The 21,959-nt window shown below is 50.2% G+C and overlaps 2 protein-coding genes across 5 annotated transcripts in view; one reads left to right on the top strand and one right to left on the bottom strand.

Annotated features, from left to right (window-relative positions):
- AASDHPPT (aminoadipate-semialdehyde dehydrogenase-phosphopantetheinyl transferase) overlaps positions 1–11,693 on the bottom strand; it is a 33,885-nt gene extending 22,192 nt beyond the window's left edge. Inside the window, exons 1-2 of one of the 4 annotated variants that reach the window (XM_069759223.1) lie at positions 11,442–11,693; positions 8,547–8,772 (exon numbers count right to left, since the gene is read on the bottom strand). In XM_069759223.1, coding sequence (XP_069615324.1) covers positions 8,547–8,772; positions 11,442–11,600 — 385 coding nt within the window. In that variant the 5' untranslated portion in view covers positions 11,601–11,693. Of the gene's footprint in view, positions 1–8,546; positions 8,773–11,311 lie in introns of all 4 variants that reach the window. The other 3 variants (XM_069759226.1, XM_069759222.1, XM_069759224.1) reach the window with 3 other exon arrangements.
- An 8,497-nt stretch (positions 11,694–20,190) lies between these two features.
- The window catches only part of KBTBD3 (kelch repeat and BTB domain containing 3), a 42,684-nt gene continuing 40,915 nt past the window's right edge, over positions 20,191–21,959 (top strand). The window contains exon 1 of the mRNA XM_069759221.1: positions 20,191–20,286. The gene's annotated coding sequence lies outside the window, so the exon portion shown is untranslated. The remainder of the gene's footprint in view (positions 20,287–21,959) is intronic.

Genomic DNA, 21,959 nt, shown 5'->3' with positions numbered 1-21,959 from the left:
GGTGATGGGGGAAGATTTAGGAGGGAAGAAATGTCATGGACGGACTTGTTACCCCGGTGGCTCCTATTACAGGACCCCGCTGGTATCAGGGAGCTCTGCACCGCCGGCTGTTCTGTCACATTAGTAAAGGCAGACGGGGGACACATTATACACTGTGGGGGACTGAGGTGTGTGACGGGGTGTACGGCAGAGCAAGAAGGGACAACAGGCCGAGGGATGATTCAACAGATTTATTATCAAGAACGCTGGAACAACACATGCAGGTAGATCTACAGAGTCCACAATTAGTCCAATGGAACAGGTTCAGGGGCACCTCCCGATAATCCTTGTGCCAGGTAACAAAGCAATAGTCCACACTTAGTCCAATGGATGCCAAAACAATCTCACGAACGACGAGATATGTCCTCAGCTCAAGTCTCGCCCCGTTCGCTTCCACAGTCCTAGATGGACATGGGGTCTTGCCTCAGCTAAGAATCCCCACTCCTCCTTCAAGGATCAACTCACATCTGATCTCAAAAATAAGAATGGATTGTCTGAGTTCCTGGGATCCGCCCATGAAGGGGGTAGGGGTCACACCTTCTATTCAATGGTTGGGTCCACCAGAAGATTCTAGACTGGTGGGCTCCGCTTAGTCTAGAAGTTTGTGTATTTGGCTAGCCACCTGCTGTGAGGAAGAATGGCTATTCCTTCCCTAGTGGTGTGGACAAAGCTTAATTACATTATAGCTCAGGGCTACAAGTAGAGGGGAAGTAGACAGGTTAGTTACATACACCCCATGACATTGCAAAATGTGCAGTAAATACAACGAAAGAGAAATCACATCATGACATATTATTCAAATACAGGACAGGACAAAAGTACCGTATATACTCGAGTATAAGCCGAGATTTTCAGCCCAAATTTTTGGGCTGAAAGTGCCCCTCTCGGCTTATACTCGAGTCAATGTGGGTGGCAGGGTCGGCGGGTGAGGGCGCTGAGGTATACTTACCTAGTCCCAGCGATCCTCGCTGTCCCTGCCGTCCCACGGGCTTCTGTGCTGCAGCTTCTTCCCCTCTTCAGCGGTCACGTGGGACCGCTCATTAGAGATATGAATAAGCGGCTCCACCTCCCATAGGGGCGGAGCCGCCTATTCATTCCTCTAATCAGCGGTGCCGGTGACCGCTGACAGGAAGAGCTGCGGCACCGAAGACCAGGCAGAGGGACAGCGCGAGGATCGCCAGGACTAGGTAAGTATAGCATATTCACCTGTCCTCGTTCCAGCCGCCGAGCGTCGCTCCATCTTCCCGGCCGGCGCCTCCATCTTCCCGGCGTCTGCGCTCTGACTGTTCAGGCAGAGGGCGCGATGACGCATACAGTGTGCGCGGCGCCCTCTGCCTGATCAGTCAGAGCAGAGACGCCGGGAGCTGCAATCAAGGGAGGCGAGTATGTGGTTTTTTTTTTTTATTGCAGCAGCGGCGGCAGAGATTTCTATGGGGCACAATGAACGGTGCAGAGCACCGTATATGGCACAGCAATGGGGCACAATGAACGGTGCAAAGCACCGTATATGGCACAGCAATGGGGCACAATGAACGGTGCAGAGCACCGTATATGGGCACAGATATGGGGCACAATGAACGGTGCAGAGCACCGTATATGGCACAGCAATGGGGCACAATGAACGGTGCAGAGCACTATATGGCACAGCTATGGGGCACAATGAACGGTGCAGAGCACTATATGGGGCACAGCTATGGGGAAATAATGATCTATTTTTATTTTTGAAATTCACCGGTAAATGCTGCATTTCCACCCTAGGCTTATACTCGAGTCAATAAGTTTTCCCAGTTTTTTGTGGCAAAATTAGGGGGGGGTCGGCTTATACTCGGGTCGGCTTATACTCGAGTATATACGGTACATATCATGACAATCCCTTCCCCTCCCAATTTGTGTACGTACCAGGGACCTCTACAGGTCGCTGGTTAAGTACACACAGGCATGGCTGACCGGACTCAGGGCTCCTCTTGCCTGGACAGTCCATCTGCATTTTGGTGTTGGCTGCCTCTTCTATACTGTATGGTAAAGTTATAGGGCTGCAGAGCCAGGCTCCATCGTAGTAAGCGTCCATTGTCCCCAGAGACTCTGTTCAGCCAGATGAGGGGATTGTGATCAGTAACCACAGTGAATTCTCGTCCATACAGATACGGTCTTAGTTTCCTGAGGGCCCACACTACAGCCAGACATTCTTTTTCAACAGTTGCAGGGGCAGTCTTCATTCCAAAGGGCATGTTTAGAAATTCATACAGACCAAATGGGGTTATAAAAGCGGACCGTTCTCTCCTCCGTCAGAGGGATTTGCCAGTATCCCTTACTGAGATCCCAGGTAGTGACATATCGGGACCCAGCCAGGCGGTCTAGAAGTTCGTCAGTACGGGGCATTGGGTAAGGATCACTGACGGTATGGTCGTTTAGTCGTCGATAGTCCACACAAAACCGAGTACTCCCATCCTTCTTGGGTACTAACACCACAGGAGAGGCCCAAGGGCTATGGGAGGCCTGGATTACTCCAAGCTGTAACATCTCCTCCAGTTCGTGCTGCATGGTGTGTCGAACTGATTCAGGTACCCGGTAAGGAGCCTGTTGTATGGGACGGATACCCTGAGTGTCCACATGATGTTGGGTGACGGTGGTTCGACCTGGTTGGGATGAGAAAGCAGCCTGTCTCTGTTGAAGCACTCCCAGCATCTGTTTTTTCTGTAAGGAATCCAGGTGATCTCCCAGTGGAACCTGTTCCACAGTGGATGGGGCTCTCGCTGCTTCCACGAGATCAGGTAGGGAGTCCTCATCCTCTTGACCATCTTCTGAAGCCAGCAGACAGCTTGCTATCACTGGAATGTTCCGGTCATGGTACTCCTTAATCATATTCACATGGACAGTCTTTTGTCTTAGCCCCTGATCATCTAAAGCAAGAAGATAATTGGTGTCATTTAGTTTTCTGAGAACCCGGAAGGGACCCTCCCATGTGGTCTGCAGTTTATTCTGCCGGTGGGGAACAATCATTAAGACCTGTTGTCCTTCTACAAACTCCTGATAGCGTGCTTTACGGTCATACCATGTCTTCTGTCTGGTTTGAGCCATCCGCACATGATTCTGGGCAAAACTAGCAAGTTGAGCCAGGGTTTCTCGCAACTTTAGGACATAAGGGACAACAGGGGCTCCTGTATCCTCAACTTGCCCCTCCCAGTATTCCTTGAGCAGGGTTAAGGGTCCTCGGACCTTTCTTCCATAGAGTAGTTCAAAGGGGGAAAACCCAGTGGACTCCTGGGGAACTTCCCGATAGGCAAACAAGAGATGGGGTAGGTACTTCTCCCAGTCTGAATCTCTGTCAGTGAAGGCCCTTAGCATATTCTTCAGAGTGCCATTGAATCGTTCACAAAGTCCATTTGTTTGGGGATGATATGGGGTCGTTCGGATTGCTCGTACTCCACAAGTGCGCCACAGGCACTGGACCAGCTCTGACATGAACTGGGAGCCTTGGTCTGACAAGATCTCACTGGGGAGTCCTACTCTGGTAAAAATGGTAACCAAGGTCTCGGCCACCTTGGCTGCAGAAATACTTGACAAGGCCACAGCTTCTGGATATCGGGTGGCATAATCCACAACAGTGAGAATGTACTGCTTTCCAGATTTAATAGGTTTAGCCAGAGGTCCAATGATATCAACAGCTACTCTTTGAAAGGGTTCTTCTATTATAGGCAGCGGTTGCAGGGGTGCCTTTGGGTGATCTCCGGGTCGCCCTCTACGCTGACATATGTCACAAGTTCGGCAGAAATGCGCTACAGCTTGGGAAATCCCCGGCCAATAGAAAGTTTGAGTCAATCGTCTCTCCGTGCAAGTTTTGCCTTGATGGCCGGCCGTAGGAATGTCATGAGCAAGGTGTAATAGGGGAATTCTGTACTTCTGAGGAACAATCAGCTGTTTGCTATAAGTCCAGGGCTTATCTAGGGAGTCGGCATTGGTAACCCGATATAGAAGTCCATTTTCTCTGATAATTCTTTCCCCGTTCTCCCCTAGCTGCCCTATCTCAGCTCGAGCTCTAAAACTAGCAAGGGTGGGGTCAGTCTCTACCTCTTGTCTAAACTGAACTTTATCCCAAGTAACATTCATATTATCCCCACAAGAAGAATCACTCACCGGCTGTGACGGCAGTTCTGGTGGCCTCATTTCCATGGATGGGTTGTACACGTCCACATCCGCTGCTCTCTTGGCTTGACTTCTGGTTACCGCCCCGACAAAGTTGCAATGAAGATTTCCCACATCATTTCCCAGAAGAACATCTGCAGGGAGGCCGCTCATCACACGACCATGCATTGTTTGGCCCCAAAGCCATAATCCAGGGTCACACTCGCTCTTAGAATATATCTCTGGGTGCCTCCAGCCAACTCAATGGCAATTCCTGGTCCCTTTTGAATTGCTTCTGGTTGAATTACTCGGGGATCGGCTATGGTGAGGAAAGCCTCAGTGTCACGGAAGCCAACAACTTTTTGGCCATCCAGCACAACCTCCTGTAGATGTTTGTGATGAGGAAGTGTCTTTCAAGATGTATGCCCACAGACTCAAACAAATATGTCATCGCTGGCTGGAGGCAGAGGAGGCCTTAACCTGGGAGACCTTCCTCCAGGTTATCCTAAAAGAGCAGTTTTACTTCAAGTGCCCTGCTGAGATCCGGGAATGGGTGCGTGAGAGGAGACCAGCCACTGTGGAGGAAGCTGCAGCTCTAGCTGATCAGGCTCTCACCATCAAGCCTCAGTGGAAAAAACTACTATTCAGTGAGAAAAAAAAAAAAAACTACCAGCCCCCCAACGCTGGCGGCCCCTGGTCCTTCGGCCTCCAATATTTACCATTCCACTAGACCATCAACTCATGGTGACCTTCGTGTGACTGTGCCCCGCACTACTCCTGCTCCACCTTTGGGAATACGACGTGGAGGAAGAATCCCAGAACGCAGATGTTATGGATGTGGGCAGCCTGGGCATCTGCAATTCCAATGTCCAGGTGTTCGGAGGCAGAACAGCTACAGACCGCCTTTGCCTGTTCATTATCTACAGACCCCCTCACCAGGAGAAGAGCTGGATTCAGTCCCTGATGACTTGCCAAGTGACTCTGATATCCTGCCTCCCCTACCAGGAGTCTATGGGGTGCGAGCCCCAGCCACCTGTTTTTCTGATCTTCATCCCTCGGCCTGTGAATGGCCACCCTCTCCTGAGCTCGGTGAATGGCCTCTTTCTTATAGTCTATGGTGGCCTCTTCTCCCAGCAATGCCAACTCCTCCTCGTACCACACAACCCACTGACTCCTTTGGGCATTTACCTCCGGCTGCAGTCTTTCCTCCATTTGCTGTGAGGATCCTTCCTCAGCGTCATCTTGCAGGCGAACTCCTTCCAAAGCCTCAATGAGCTGCTCCTTGGAGAGTCCCTTGTAACTGACTCCCAGTTCACGGGCCTTTGTTTGTAGGTTCACCGCAGTCCAGTTCTTGTACTCTGCGGTGCTGGTTCCCGATGTTGATGGGCCTTTGTCCTCCATTCCTTCTGCTCTGATCCCACTGCTGCCACCAGTTTGTGACGGGGTGTACGGCAGAGCAAGAAGGGACAACAGGCCGAGGGATGATTCAACAGATTTTTTATCAAGAACGCTGGAACAACACATGCAGGTAGATCTACAGAGTCCACAATTAGACACAAAAGAGAACGGCAAAACCAAAAACACTCAGTCTGAAAAAAATGTTTGCAGTAATCCGCAAGTGCTAGTAAAAGATGTAAATAACAGGGTATTTGGTTGATAGGTTTTTTGCAAAAAATGTATACTAAGCTGCTCTACCAATCTTCACGGTATACCCATATCAGAGCAGTCCTAACTAATGTATGCAATCCCTATCTGATGTATTTAAAAACCTGATCATCTGTATATTACCTGTGTGAACAGGGTTCAGAGAGGAAAAATCCATGTATGCATACAGGGCAGAACAGCTTTTGTGCAGCTAGCCCAAGAGGAGTGGTGGAACTCCCCAGTCTTGTAGACACAAGAGAACAATCACGGAAACAGGAACACATGGGCCACTTGCACAGTGAACAAGTCTGTAAGAACATGTTCACACACCACCAAGAAACCTGAAGACACAAAAGAGAACGGCAAAACCAAAAACACTCAGTCTGAAAAAATGTTTGCAGTAATCCGCAAGTGCTAGTAAAGTAAAGTGCTTTTACTAGCACTTGCGGATTACTGCAAACATTTTTTCAGACTGAGTGTTTTTGGTTTTGCCGTTCTCTTTTGTGTCTTCAGGTTTCTTGGTGGTGTGTGAACATGTTCTTACAGACTTGTTCACTGTGCAAGTGGCCCATGTGTTCCAGAGTCCACAATTAGTCCAATGGAATAGGTTCGGGGGCACCTCCCGATAATCCTTGTGCCAGGTAACAAAGCAATAGTCCACAATTAGTCCAACGGAACATATTCGGGGGCACCTCCCGATAATCCTTGTGCCAGGTATCAAAGCAATAGTCCACACTTAGTCCAAGGGATCCCAAAACAATCTCACGAACGACGAGATGTCCTCAGCTCAAGTCTCGCCCCGTTCGCTTCCACAGTCCTAGGTGGGCGTGGGGTCTTGCCTCAGCTAAGAATCCCCACTCCTTCTCCTTCAAGGATCAACTCACATCTGATCTCAAAAATAAGAATGGATTGTCTGAGTTCCTGGGATCCGCCCATGAAGGGGGTAGGGGGTCACACCTTCTATTCAATGGTTGGGTCCACCAGAAGATTCTAGACTGGTGGGCTCCGCTTAGTCTAGAAGTTTGTGTATTTGGCTAGCCACCTGCTGTGAGGAAGAATGGCTATTCCTTCCCTAGTGGTGTGGACAAAGCTTAATTACATTATAGCTCAGGGCTACAAGTATTGGGGGAAGTAGACAGGTTAGTTACATACACCCAATGACATTGTAAGATGTGCAGTAAATACAACGAAAGAGAAATCACATCATGACATATTATTCAAATACAGGACAGGGCAAAAGTACATATCATGACAAGGTGCCTAATGAAGAACTTGAATTCAAGGATTAAGATGAGTGTCCCAATACTTTTGTCCATACAGTATCTCTATAAAGATGCAGAATTGATTTTTCAGAGCATCAAATTTCCAGTTTCCCAAAATAAAGGGGCGTCCAATATACACAGTAAAGTCTCTTCTGAGTGGATCGAGCGTGTGCAGCTGTGGCTCCAGCCACTGTGTATAGGAGCAGCGCTCACACATGCTCACTACCGCACAATTCACACAGGAGACTTTGGGCCCTCTGTTCTCAGGATTGTTTGGAGACAACGCCTTTAAGGGCCGTCTGCCCCTGTAGATACATGTGGTCCTGGGCAATAGGAGAACGTTATGAGCCTCGGTATTAGAGACAAACACCCTGAAGAGAGATGACGGATTGGGGTTTTCTTTTTTCCCCCCGCGGCATTACAGGAAGCCCCAAGGAATCTCGGTTCCATTTCTGCGCTTTCGTTTTGACTTTTTTAGTTTTCTGCCTACATAGACATACGAGGTCTTGTTTTTTGACGGACGAGTTGTACTTCTGAATGACCCTATTAATTATACCTCCTCAAGTGGGGAGAAAATGACCTTACAATAGGATTCTCCTGATCAGTACGATTATGGCGACATCAAACAGGTTTTTTAGTATTTCAGTTGTGAAAAAAAAAAACAGAAATTTGAAATAAAAAGAAAAGGGGGAAAAAAAAAAAAAAAAAAAAAAAAAAAAAAACACAAAAAAGGTTTTTTTGTGGTTGTATCACCGTTTTCTCAGACTCGTAACATTTTCATTTTCCAATTGATGGAGCTGTGCGACGGCTTATTTTTTGCAGGGTGTGACGGTTTTTATCGATACCATTTGGGACATTTTGATCGCTTGTTACAGCAACAAAACAAACAAAAAAAGACCTTAATTTTGGAGTTCTTGAATTTTGTTTCGTGTTTGACGATGAGGTTAATCATTTTTATATTTTGAAAAAAAAAAAAAAATCGAACTTTTCGGAATGTGGAGATACCAGATGTGTGTTTTTATTATATTTATTTTTAATGGGGAAAAAGAGGAGCAATTTTTGACCCTTAATGTTTTAATAACATTTTTCTTCTTTTTTTTACTTTTCTTATTAGTCCCCTCTTAACGCTGCGATCGTCTGATCGCTTATAACTTATACAGCAATGTCCCAGCATCGGTGTATAGAGTGGAAATCACGGCCACAGGTAGGGTTTCAAGGGAGCTCCGTAATGTCAAGCATGGAGGTCTTCAGCAGACCCCCTGCTGTCATAGGAACCCATCAGTAACCCGCGATCATATCACAGGCGCTTAGACTGATGCGACCCCTTGCCGGAACACTTAATACCGCTATCAGCTCGACAGCGGCATTTAACAGGTTAACCCCTCGAGCCCGCTCCCAGTCTGTACGTTATCACCTAGCCCAAGGAAACCAAAGCCTTTACCAGCGCTGCGTTATGGAGCCAAATCGCTAAATCCGTACCTGGTCGATCGGTTTTCATTATGTCAACTCCCACCTGGAGCTCGGACTCCGCGGCCAGAACGGCAAAATCGCCCTGATGGGAGACATTGAAGCTGAAGTTTGGGATGTGCGGAGGAATCCCGCTCACCAGGAATGGCTTCCCTTTAGCACTCCTGTCCAGCACTATCTTATCCCAGGGGATCTGAAGCTTTTCCGCAATCAACTTTCTGATCAGAAGTCGTCCGGCCTGAAGGACAAAAAGGAGAACGGGTTCTGTAAGGGATATCGATCGAGGCGCAGCGCAGCCCTGAGGATACGGAATAGCGGAAAGCAGCGGCTGATCCAGTTACTCCCTAAGGCTATGTGCACACGTAAGAAAAGAGGTGCAGAATTTTCTGCACAAAATCTGCATCTCCTGGCAGAATCCGCAGCCGCGGATTTGCCGCGGTTTTAGTACTTTTTTGTGCGGAATTGATGCGGATTTGAAATCTGCAGCGTTTCTGCGCTGATTTTTCTGCACAGCTTTTTTTTTTTTACATTGATTTACATTGTACTGTAAATCACAGTGCGTTTCTGCGCCGAAAAAAAACGCTGCAGATCCGCACTAAATCTGCATCGTGTGCACACAGCCTTACAGTAGGGCTCTGCAGCCATCTATCGGCAGGAGACGCACATAGGGGGGCAGCACAGGCTTCATTATAGGGGACACAACCACTGAGGTCCCGACAAGCCACAATATCACTTTACTGACCACAGACGCTAAAAGGAGGCCACATGCATTATGCGCAGCATGTCGCTTCTTTCTGCGGATTCCACAGCGGTTTTACACCTGCTCCATAATAGAAAACCGCAGTGAAATCCGCACAAAGAAAGGCGATAAATCTGCAGCAAAAACGCGGTGTTTTTGCTGCAGATTTATCAAATCCCCCACGGAAAAATCCGCAGAGGTCCATTCTACGTGTGCACATAACCTTACTAGCCCCACATTGCCATTGGCCGGCACCTCCCAGCACCTCACTAGGTGACTGACAGCTGTCTCCCATGTGTGTGCATAGAGAAGTACACGGCCTGGAGTGGGGGCGCCGGACTAGTCACGTCTCTCCCTATGGTCCAGATCTATAGGGGACAGGTTCCCATCAGTCAGCCGAGCGCCCAGCTAATGTGCACTGGGGGTCCCAATCCTTCCCAGGGGGCAGATATTGGGGGACGGAGACCGGACACATGGGGAGGCAGGTCCATATAGTGCACTGGGGGTCCCAATCCTTCCCAGGAGGCAGATATTGGGGGATGGAGACCGGACAGATGGGGGGGCAGGTCCATATAGTGCACTGGGGGTCCCAATCCTTCCCAGGGGGCAGATATTGGGGGACGGAGACTGGACAGATGGGGGGGCAGGTCCATATAGTGCACTGGGGGTCCCAATCCTTCCCAGGGGGCAGATATTGGGGGACGGAGACCGGACACATGGGGAGGCAGGTCCATATAGTGCACTGGGGGTCCCAATCCTTCCCAGGGGGCAGATATTGGGGGATGGAGACCGGACAGATGGGGGGGCAGGTCCATATAGTGCACTGGGGGTCCCAATCCTTCCCAGGGGGCAGATATTGGGGGATGGAGACCGGACAGATGGGGGGGCAGGTCCATATAGTGCACTGGGGGTCCCAATCCTTCCCAGGAGGCAGATATTGGGGGATGGAGACCGGACAGATGGGGGGGCAGGTCCATATAGTGCACTGGGGGTCCCAATCCTTCCCAGGGGGCAGATATTGGGGGACGGAGACTGGACAGATGGGGGGGCAGGTCCATATAGTGCACTGGGGGTCCCAATCCTTCCCAGGGGGCAGATATTGGGGGACGGAGACCGGACAGATGGGGGGCAGGTCTATATAGTGCACTGGGGGCCCCAATCCTTCCCAGGGGGCAGATATTGGGGGATGGAGACCGGACAGATGGGGGGGCAGGTCCATATAGTGCACTGGGGGTCCCAATCCTTCCCAGGAGGCAGATATTGGGGGATGGAGACCGGACAGATGGGGGGGCAGGTCCATATAGTGCACTGGGGGTCCCAATCCTTCCCAGGGGGCAGATATTGGGGGACGGAGACTGGACAGATGGGGGGGCAGGTCCATATAGTGCACTGGGGGTCCCAATCCTTCCCAGGGGGCAGATATTGGGGGGACAAAGACCGGACAGATGGGGGGCAGGTCTATATAGTGCACTGGGGGCCCCAATCCTTCCCAGGGGGCAGATATTGGGGGACAGAGACCGGACAGATGGGGGGGGGCAGGTCCATATAGTGCACTGGGGGCCCCAATCCTTCCCAGGGCGCAGATATTGGGAGGACGGAGACCGGACAGATGGGGGGCAGGTCCATATAGTGCACTGGGGGTCCCAATCCTTCCCAGGGGGCAGATATTGGGAGGACGGAGACCGGACAGATGGGGGGGCAGGTCCATATAGTGCACTGGGGGCCCCAATATTTCCCAGGGGGCAGATATTGGGAGGACGGAGACCGGACAGATGGGGGGCAGGTCTATATAGTGCACTGGGGGCCCCAATCCTTCCCAGGGGGCAGATATTGGGGGCAGGTCCATATAGTGCACCGAGGCCATCGGACTCCAGTTACACCACTGTTTGCCCCATCAGTCGCCCTCTGGAGCTCAGCCCGGAATGGGGTCACCAGGAACAGAGGAAGAAAGGGAGGAAAAAACGAGAATGAGAAGTCCTGTGCTCTGCAGGAAGGGGTTAATAGCGGCCGTTCTCCGTGTACACACTGCGCGTTATACCATGGCGGCTTTGGCATCGCGGCTGAACATGAACTGAGCGATGCGCTGCTTCTCCTCAGGCTGCACACAGCGGGCGCACAGTGACCAGTCATCCCGGCCCGGGGCCCAGCGAGCACAGGGGAAAGCCCACCTCACCGCCTCCATGATGAGGGACCCCCGCATGTATCCGGGGCCCAGAGCGCCGCACACTCCGCCCAGCCCGGGCACAGGAGCTCAGAGAAAGTGACGTCACCCACAGCGAGGAGAATAAACCAATCCAAAAGGAGGAAAGGACCTCTGCTGACGTCATGCCATGTGATCATGAGAGGGCGGGACGTGTCACAGCAAGGGGCGGGGCCTCCTCCAGTGCAGATCAGGAACTAAAGCTGTGCTGAGTGCGGCTGCGCGGCAGCTCGAGATGCGGCTGAGTGGATACACACTGGGGCGAGGGGCGCTATACACAGGACACAGTGTGAGAGGACTGGGGGGCTCTATACACAGGACACAGTGTGAGAGGACTGGGGGGCTCTATACACAGGACAGTGTGAGAGGACTGAGGGGCTCTATACACAGGACACAGTGTGAGAGGACTGAGGGGCTCTATACACAGGGCACAGTGTGAGAGGACTGGGGGGCTCTATACACAGGACACAGTGTGAGAGAACTGAGGGGCTCTATACACAGGACACAGTGTGAGAGGACTGAGGGGCTCTATACACAGGACACAGTGTGAGAGGACTGAGGGGCTCTATACACAGGACACAGTGTGAGAGAACTGAGGGGCTCTATACACAGGGCACAGTGTGAGAGAACTGAGGGGCTCTATACACAGGACACAGTGTGAGAGAACTGAGGGGCTCTATACACAGGACACAGTGTGAGAGAACTGAGGGGCTCTATACACAGGGCACAGTGTGAGAGGACTGGGGGGCTCTATACACAGGACACAGTGTGAGAGGACTGAGGGGCTCTATACACAGGACACAGTGTGAGAGAACTGAGGGGCTCTATACACAGGGCACAGTGTGAGAGGACTGGGGGGCTCTATACACAGGGCACAGTGTGAGAGGACTGAGGGGCTCTATACACAGGACACAGTGTGAGAGGACTGAGGGGCTCTATACACAGGACACAGTGTGAGAGAACTGAGGGGCTCTATACACAGGGCACAGTGTGAGAGGACTGGGGGGCTCTATACACAGGACACAGTGTGAGAGGGCTGAGGGGAGCTATACACAGGACACAGTGTGAGAGGGCTGGGGGGCTCTATACACAGGACACAGTGTGAGAGGACTGAGGGGCTCTATACACAGGACACAGTGTGAGAGGACTGAGGGGCTCTATACACAGGACACAGTGTGAGAGAACTGAGGGGCTCTATACACAGGGCACAGTGTGAGAGAACTGAGGGGCTCTATACACAGGACACAGTGTGAGAGAACTGAGGGGCTCTATACACAGGGCACAGTGTGAGAGGACTGGGGGGCTCTATACACAGGACACAGTGTGAGAGGACTGAGGGGCTCTATACACAGGACACAGTGTGAGGGGGCTCTACACAGGGCACAGTGTGAGAGGACTGAGGGGCTCTATACACAGGGCACAGTGTGAGAGGACTGGGGGGCTCTATACACAGGACACAGTGTGAGAGGACTGAGGGGCTCTATACACAGGACAGTGTGAGAGGACTGAGGGGCTCTATACACAGGACACAGTGTGAGAGGACTGAGGGGCTCTATACACAGGGCACAGTGTGAGAGGACTGAGGGGCTCTATACACAGGGCACAGTGTGAGAGGACTGAGGGGCTCTATACACAGGGCACAGTGTGAGAGGACTGGGGGGCTCTATACACAGGACAGTGTGAGAGGACTGGGGGGCTCTATACACAGGACACAGTGTGAGAGGACTGGGGGGCTCTATACACAGGACACAGTGTGAGAGGACTGAGGGGCTCTATACACAGGACACAGTGTGAGAGGACTGAGGGGCTCTATACACAGGACACAGTGTGAGAGGACTGATGGGCTCTATACACAGGACACAGTGTGAGAGGACTGAGGGGCTCTATACACAGGACACAGTGTGAGAGGACTGGGGGGCTCTATACACAGGGCACAGTGTGAGAGGACTGAGGGGCTCTATACACAGGACACAGTGTGAGAGGACTGGGGGGCTCTATACACAGGACACAGTGTGAGAGGACTGAGGGGCTCTATACACAGGACACAGTGTGAGAGGACTGAGGGGCTCTATACACAGGACACAGTGTGAGAGGACTGATGGGCTCTATACACAGGACACAGTGTGAGAGGACTGAGGGGCTCTATACACAGGACACAGTGTGAGAGGACTGAGGGGCTCTATACACAGGACACAGTGTGAGAGGACTGAGGGGCTCTATACACAGGACACAGTGTGAGAGGACTGATGGGCTCTATACACAGGACAGTGTGAGAGGACTGAGGGGCTCTATACACAGGACACAGTGTGAGAGGACTGAGGGGCTCTATACACAGGACACAGTGTGAGAGGACTGGGGGGCTCTATACACAGGGCACAGTGTGAGAGGACTGAGGGGCTCTATACACAGGACACAGTGTGAGAGGACTGGGGGGCTCTATACACAGGACACAGTGTGAGAGGACTGAGGGGCTCTATACACAGTACACAGTGTGAGAGAACTGAGGGGCTCTATACACAGGACAGTGTGAGAGAACTGAGGGGCTCTATACACAGGGCACAGTGTGAGAGGACTGGGGGGCTCTATACACAGGACAGTGTGAGAGGACTGGGGGGCTCTATACACAGGACAGTGTGAGAGGACTGGGGGGCTCTATACACAGGGCACAGTGTGAGAGGACTGGGGGGCTCTATACACAGGACACAGTGTGAGAGGACTGAGGGGCGCTATACACAGGACACAGTGTGAGAGGACTGGGGGGCTCTATACACAGGACACAGTGTGAGAGGACTGAGGGGCTCTATACACAGGACAGTGTGAGAGGACTGAGGGGCTCTATACACAGGACACAGTGTGAGAGGACTGAGGGGCTCTATACACAGGGCACAGTGTGAGAGGACTGGGGGGCTCTATACACAGTACACAGTGTGAGAGGACTGGGGGGCTCTATACACAGGACACTGTGAGAGGGCTGAGGGGAGCTATACACAGGACACAGTGTGAGAGGACTGGGGGGCTCTATACACAGTACACAGTGTGAGAGAACTGAGGGGCTCTATACACAGGGCACAGTGTGAGAGGACTGAGGGGCTCTATACACAGGGCACAGTGTGAGAGGACTGAGGGGCTCTATACACAGGACACAGTGTGAGAGGACTGAGGGGCTCTATACACAGGACACAGTGTGAGAGGACTGAGGGGCTCTATACACAGGACACAGTGTGAGAGGACTGGGGGGCTCTATACACAGGACTGTGAGGACTGGGGGGCTCTATACACAGGACAGTGTGAGAGGACTGGGGGGCTCTATACACAGGGCACAGTGTGAGAGGACTGGGGGGCTCTATACACAGGACACAGTGTGAGAGGACTGGGGGGCGCTATACACAGGACACAGTGTGAGAGGACTGGGGGGCTCTATACACAGGACACAGTGTGAGAGGACTGAGGGGCTCTATACACAGGACACAGTGTGAGAGGACTGAGGGGCTCTATACACAGGACACAGTGTGAGAGGACTGAGGGGCGCTATACACAGGGCACAGTGTGAGAGGACTGGGGGGCTCTATACACAGGGCACAGTGTGAGAGGACTGGGGGGCTCTATACACAGGGCACAGTGTGAGAGGACTGAGGGGCTCTATACACAGGACACAGTGTGAGAGGACTGAGGGGCTCTATACACAGGGCACAGTGTGAGAGGACTGGGGGGCTCTATACACAGGACACAGTGTGAGAGGACTGGGGGGCTCTATACACAGGACACAGTGTGAGAGGGCTGAGGGGCTCTATACACAGGACACAGTGTGAGAGGACTGAGGGGCTCTATACACAGGGCACAGTGTGAGAGAACTGAGGGGCTCTATACACAGGGCACAGTGTGAGAGGACTGGGGGGCTCTATACACAGGACACAGTGTGAGAGGGCTGAGGGGCTCTATACACAGGACACAGTGTGAGAGGACTGGGGGGCTCTATACACAGGACACAGTGTGAGAGGGCTGAGGGGAGCTATACACAGGACACAGTGTGAGAGGGCTGGGGGGCTCTATACACAGGACACAGTGTGAGAGGACTGAGGGGCTCTATACACAGGACACAGTGTGAGAGGACTGAGGGGCTCTATACACAGGACACAGTGTGAGAGAACTGAGGGGCTCTATACACAGGACACAGTGTGAGAGGACTGAGGGGCTCTATACACAGGACACAGTGTGAGAACTGGGGGGCTCTATACACAGGACACAGTGTGAGAGGACTGGGGGGCTCTATACACAGGACAGTGTGAGAGGACTGGGGGGCTCTATACACAGGACACAGTGTGAGAGGACTGAGGGGCTCTATACACAGGGCACAGTGTGAGAGGACTGAGGGGCTCTATACACAGGACACAGTGTGAGAGGACTGAGGGGCTCTATACACAGGGCACAGTGTGAGAGGACTGAGGGGCTCTATACACAGGACACAGTGTGAGAGGACTGAGGGGCTCTATACACAGGACACAGTGTGAGAGGACTGAGGGGCTGTATACACAGGGCACAGTGTGAGAGGACTGAGGGGCTCTATACACAGGACAGTGTGAGAGGACTGAGGGGCTCTATACACAGGACACAGTGTGAGAGGACTGAGGGGCTCTATACACAGGGCACAGTGTGAGAGGACTGGGGGGCTCTATACACAGGACACAGTGTGAGAGAACTGGGGGGCTCTATACACAGGACACTGTGAGAGGACTGGGGGGCTCTATACACAGGACACAGTGTGAGAGGACTGAGGGGCTCTATACACAGGACACAGTGTGAGAGGACTGGGGGGCTCTATACACAGGGCACAGTGTGAGAGGACTGGGGGGCTCTATACACAGGGCACAGTGTGAGAGGACTGGGGGGCTCTATACACAGGACAGTGTAAGAGGACTGAGGGGCTCTATACACAGGGCACAGTGTGAGAGGACTGAGGGGCTCTATACACAGGACACAGTGTGAGAGGACTGGGGGGCTCTATACACAGGGCACAGTGTGAGAGGACTGGGGGGCTCTATACACAGGGCACAGTGTGAGAGGACTGAGGGGCTCTATACACAGGACACAGTGTGAGAGGACTGAGGGGCGCTATACACAGGACACAGTGTGAGAGGACTGAGGGGCTCTATACACAGGACACAGTGTGAGAGAACTGAGGGGCTCTATACACAGGACACAGTGTGAGAGGACTGAGGGGCTCTATACACAGGGCACAGTGTGAGAGGACTGGGGGGCTCTATACACAGGACACAGTGTGAGAGGACTGGGGGGCTCTATACACAGGGCACAGTGTGAGAGGACTGAGGGGCTCTATACACAGGGCACAGTGTGAGAGGACTGAGGGGCGCTATACACAGGACACAGTGTGAGAGGACTGAGGGGCGCTATACACAGGACACAGTGTGAGAGGACTGAGGGGCTCTATACTGGGCCGGACTGAGACTAAAATTCAGCCCTGGCATTTGAAGTTACACAGGCCCAATTGTCACATGGTGACTGTATAATATCTTTGTACACTTGTAGGCAGGACCGGTTTTAGGCAAAGTGGGGCCCTAGGCAAAGTTTAAAATGGGGCCCAAAATGCTAACATATTGCACATCACACAAAAGCATTTCGGTTGTATTTACAAGCGCTGAGTTCAGGCCGCTAAATGAATTTGATCGACAATACTGAAGTTGTGCAACGCTTGTTTCCCGGCCTCTTTCCACCAGCTGAGGAATAATGATGGGACAGAACGATCACTAACAGATTACCATACAGTATCATGTTATCAGCAGCACATCTACAGTTTACAGCGGCAATGTGCTGCTGAGAACAATGATTTTTGTTCCAGCAAAAACAATCTGAATATGCAGCATTTTACTTGTTTGGTAAAATACACCCCATAGTCCTCCATATATTATAATGTGCACCACAGTCCTCCACATAGTATAATACACTCCCTATAGTCCTCCATATATTAAAATACACTGCTCAGTCCTCCATATAGCATAATACACTCCTCATAGTGCTCCATATAGTATAATACCCCGCCATAGTCATCCATGTAGTACAATTCACTTCCCATAGTATAATGCACCCCATAGTTCTTCATATAGTATAACGTATTCCCCATAGTCCTCGATACAGTATAATGCAGCCCCCACCTTACAGAATATAATGCAGCCACCCCATAGAATATAATACAGCCCACCTCCCCATAATATATAATGTAGCCCCCATAGTATATAACACAGCCTCCCCCATAGAATATAATATACCCCCCCATAGTATATAGCTGTAAAATGTAAAATACAGTCTGTATAGAGTCTTGTGCGTGGGTGCCAGGAAACACAGAAGACACAGGCTTGTTTAAGTAGTTCTTGTATTACTTCATACAAGTAAGGGTTAACACAGTTGCAGGCAGGATACAAGACAGGCAGGAATAAACCTTAAGTCCATCTAGTTACAGAAACAGGTTAAAGGTTCTCTCTCTACTTCCCTTGCCAATGTTGATGGTAAGCTGAGAGATTCCTGAGTCCACACATGTCCAAGGATCTGAAGTAGAAGGTGGTAGGATAATAAGTCCAAGTCTTCCAGGAGCAAGGTGTCAAGTAAACTGCAGACTTGATTCTGAAGCACTGATTAAACAGCTGATGCTACTTAAAAGGGCAAGTGGCAGAGAACAGGGCGGAAACATTGAAACTGAGAACTCCATGCAGGTTAAGGGCAAAGTAGATACAGCAGAACAGAAAGCAAAATGGCTGACAGGAAAAACTAGGTTCTACAAAAAATAACGGCAGGTATAGCAAATCGTTTAAAACCTTACAATAGCACAATCTGCATAGCAGATAACACAGCCCATGTAGCAGTGTACAGCACAGCCCACGTAGCAGTATACAGCACAGCCCACTTAGCAGTATACAGCACAGCCCACACAGTAGTATGCAGCATAGCCCACACAGTAGTATACAGCACTGCCCACACAGTAGTATACAGCACTGCCCACACAGTAGTGTACAGCACTGCCCACACAGTAGTATATAGCACAGCCTATATAGTAGTATACAGCACTGCCCACACAGCAGTATACAGCACAGCCCACACAGTAGTATACAGCACTGTCCACATAGTAGTATACAGCAGAGCCCACATCTCTCCTCCCCCCCTAGAATGGCCCTACAGTCCAGTAAAAAAAACAAAAACACAAGCTCCTCACCTTTCCTCGTGCCCGCGCTGCCTCCTGCTCCTGTCTCGGCGGCTGCCGCTGCACTGCCTGGGACACAGTGAGTGTGCACGTACTCGCAGTGTCAGAGGCGGAGAGGGAGCGTCAGGTGACGCTCTCTCCTCCATCATTGCATTCAACTGTACCGGCGTCATAGACGCCGGTATAGTTGAATGCGGTGGCGGTGCTGGGGGAGGGAAGGGTGAGTCGGCGTGCAGGGGCCCACTACTGGCACTGGCCATTCTGGCATTTGCCAGAACTGCTCGATAGCCAGTCCGGCCCTGCTCCATAGGTTACTCACGGTCATGTCTCACTAGTGATGACGTCGGTAACATGATTGCCTGTGAGACATGACCGCTAGTGACCTATGAAGCTTCGTTCTCATAAGTCAGAACAGTCCACCATTGGTTGCACTAGAGAATCACTAGACGTCATGGGTACTACAATGGATTATGTCAAGTTCTGGTTCCCGAACAGAACTTTGGACTAAAGTTCAGTCGAACCTGAGCTTCCACGAGTCCGCTCATCCCTACTCATTTTGCCTTTCTACCCAGCTAATTCTTCTCTTTTCTGTTCTCTATGTAGAAACAGGAAGTCTCTTGTCCCTGCTTTTATCATTTCCCTCTCTAACTTCTGACCCAGCTGCTTCTGCCTCCCCCGTGCCATTGACTTTTGCAGTGACTGATGTGTCATGCAGGGAACATTGACCTCCTGTTTTTACATAGAGCTCAGAAGGATTCAGTTAGTCAGTTATTAGTCGCGTGATGTCATAGACCTAATGGAAAAGAGAAGAATTAGCTGGGTAGAAAGGCAAAATGAGCAATTGTAATTACACAGTGCTGTATAATATGATGACTGCAATATATGAAGATAAAAACTTTGACGGGAGGAGGAGTGCTTCTTTATTAGTAACGGTCTTTTTATATCTGCGAAAGGGATTGTTAAGGCCCCCTTAGGCTCGCGAGTGATTGCAAACCATGCACCTACTATCGTTACGCTTCTGAATACGAGCAGTCAGACCCTCAGTGACCAGCAACTTATCCTCTGTCCAACGAATGAGAAAAGGTTGTGTCTCCCTGATTTATAGATCTGCCGTGTGTCTGAGCCTTGACCCAGTCGATTTACCCAAACTGTAAAATCCCAGATCAAACAGAGTTGTGCCGAAAATAAACTCAACTCTGCTATACCGGCAACTCAACCTCACTGCTCCATGGTTTGGTGCGTACAGCAATCTAGGGAGAGTATCTGTTACTGAGATGTGGATATTTAATGCCATATTCCCCGGCTCTGACGGTAACATTTCTCCTCCAGCACAATACCAAGAAATCCCACAATATTCATCATCACTGTATAATAACAGCCTCTGGTCACACTACACCAGGCAGCAGGGCTGGAGGCTGTGTGTGCTGCTCCCTCCTCCCTCCCAATACTTTCCGATATGTCGTCCTCCAATAGGAAAAGCTGGAATAGACTCCAATGAGGGGCAGGATAACAGTGGGCTACATGTAACAGGCCTCCTGGTGGGCTGCGGCACCAATGATGCCCTGACACCGCCTGCCCTGACACCGCCTGCCCACCATCCACACAGGTACAGTCGGTATTAACCCCATGGTACTTGTCTGTACATATGTGATATATGTGTATATGTGTATATACTGTATATGTGTATGTCTGTGCATCTGTATGATGTGCACATATGTAAACATACGATGTACTGTAAATATATATGCATGTGGGTGTCTTGACAGTATGTGTATACAGTGTTTTTAGGCTGTGTACACACGATGCGGAATTAGTGCGGATCCGCAGCGGATTTTTCCGTGCAGAAGCGCTGTAGTTCCGCACAGTGATTTACAGTACAATGTAAATCAATTGAAAAAAAAGCTGTGCTGATGGTGCGGAAAACTCCGCATGAAAACCGCTGCGGATCAAAAGAAGTAGCATGCTACTTCTTTTGTGCGGAACTGCAGCGTTTCTGACCCCTTCCATTATAGAAATCCACAGGGGTAAAAAACACAGAAAATCCGCATCAAAAACGCACAAAATCCACATAAAAATTCACACCTGCGTTTTCTGCCAGGAGATGCGGATTTTGTGAGGAAAATTCTGCACCCCAATCCGCAACGTGTGCACATAGCCTTACAGTTTGTCTGCATATGTAAATACAGAATATGTATATATGTGTGCATGTGTATTTATAGTATGTGTATAGCTGTGTGCATGTGTATTTACAGTATGTGTGCATGTGTATTTATACTATGTGCATACATGTGTGCATGTGTAGTTACAGTATGTAAAGCTGTTTGCATGTGTTTTTACGGTATGTGTATAGCTGTGTGCATGTGTATTAACAGTATGTGTATATATGTGTGTGTGTGTATTTACAGTATGTGTGCATGTGTATTTATAGTATGTGCATATGTGTCCATGTGTATTTACAGTATGTGTGCATGTGTATTTATACTATGTGCATACATGTGTGCATGTGTGGTTACAGTATGTAAAGCTGTGTGCATGTGTTTTTACGGTATGTGTATAGCTGTGTGCATGTGTATTAACAGTATGTGTATATATGTGTGTGTGTGTGTATTTACAGTATGTGTGCATGTGTATTTATAGTATGTGCATATGTGTCCATGTGTATTTACAGTGTATATATGTGTGCGTGTGTATTTACAGTATGTGCACATATGTGTGCATGTGTATTTATAGCATGTGTATATATGTGTACATGTGTATTTAGAGTATGTGTATAGCTGTGTACATGTGTATTTATAGTATGTGCACGTGTGCATGTGTATTTATAGCATGTGTATATATGTGTATTTACAGTGTGTATATGTGTGCATGTGTATTTACAGTGTGTATATATGTGTGCATGTGTATTTACAGTGTATATATGTGTGCGTGTGTATTTACAGTATGTGTACATGTGTATTTACAGTATGTGCATATATGTGTGCATGTGTATTTATAGCATGTGTATATATGTGTACATGTGTATTTATAGCATGTGTATTGTTGTGAATTCTGTGGCAGAGCTCCCTCCTGTGGTCACAAGTGGTACTTCGGCTGGTTCTCTCTGTGAGCTTCCGTTGGTGGAGGAAAGTGGTACTGCGGCTTCTGAGTTTCCTTCCTCAGGTGATGTGGTGAAGTCGTTAGGTGCTGCTCTATTTAACTCCACCTAGTGCTTTGATCCTGGCCTCTAGTCAATGTTCTAGTATTGGACCTGTTTCCTCCTGGATCGTTCCTGTGGCCTGC

The sequence above is a fragment of the Ranitomeya imitator genome, chromosome 3, assembly GCF_032444005.1.
Source record: "Ranitomeya imitator isolate aRanImi1 chromosome 3, aRanImi1.pri, whole genome shotgun sequence".
NCBI classification, from domain to species: Eukaryota; Metazoa; Chordata; class Amphibia; order Anura; family Dendrobatidae; genus Ranitomeya; species Ranitomeya imitator.
This window is presented reverse-complemented; position numbering and strand designations above follow the sequence as displayed.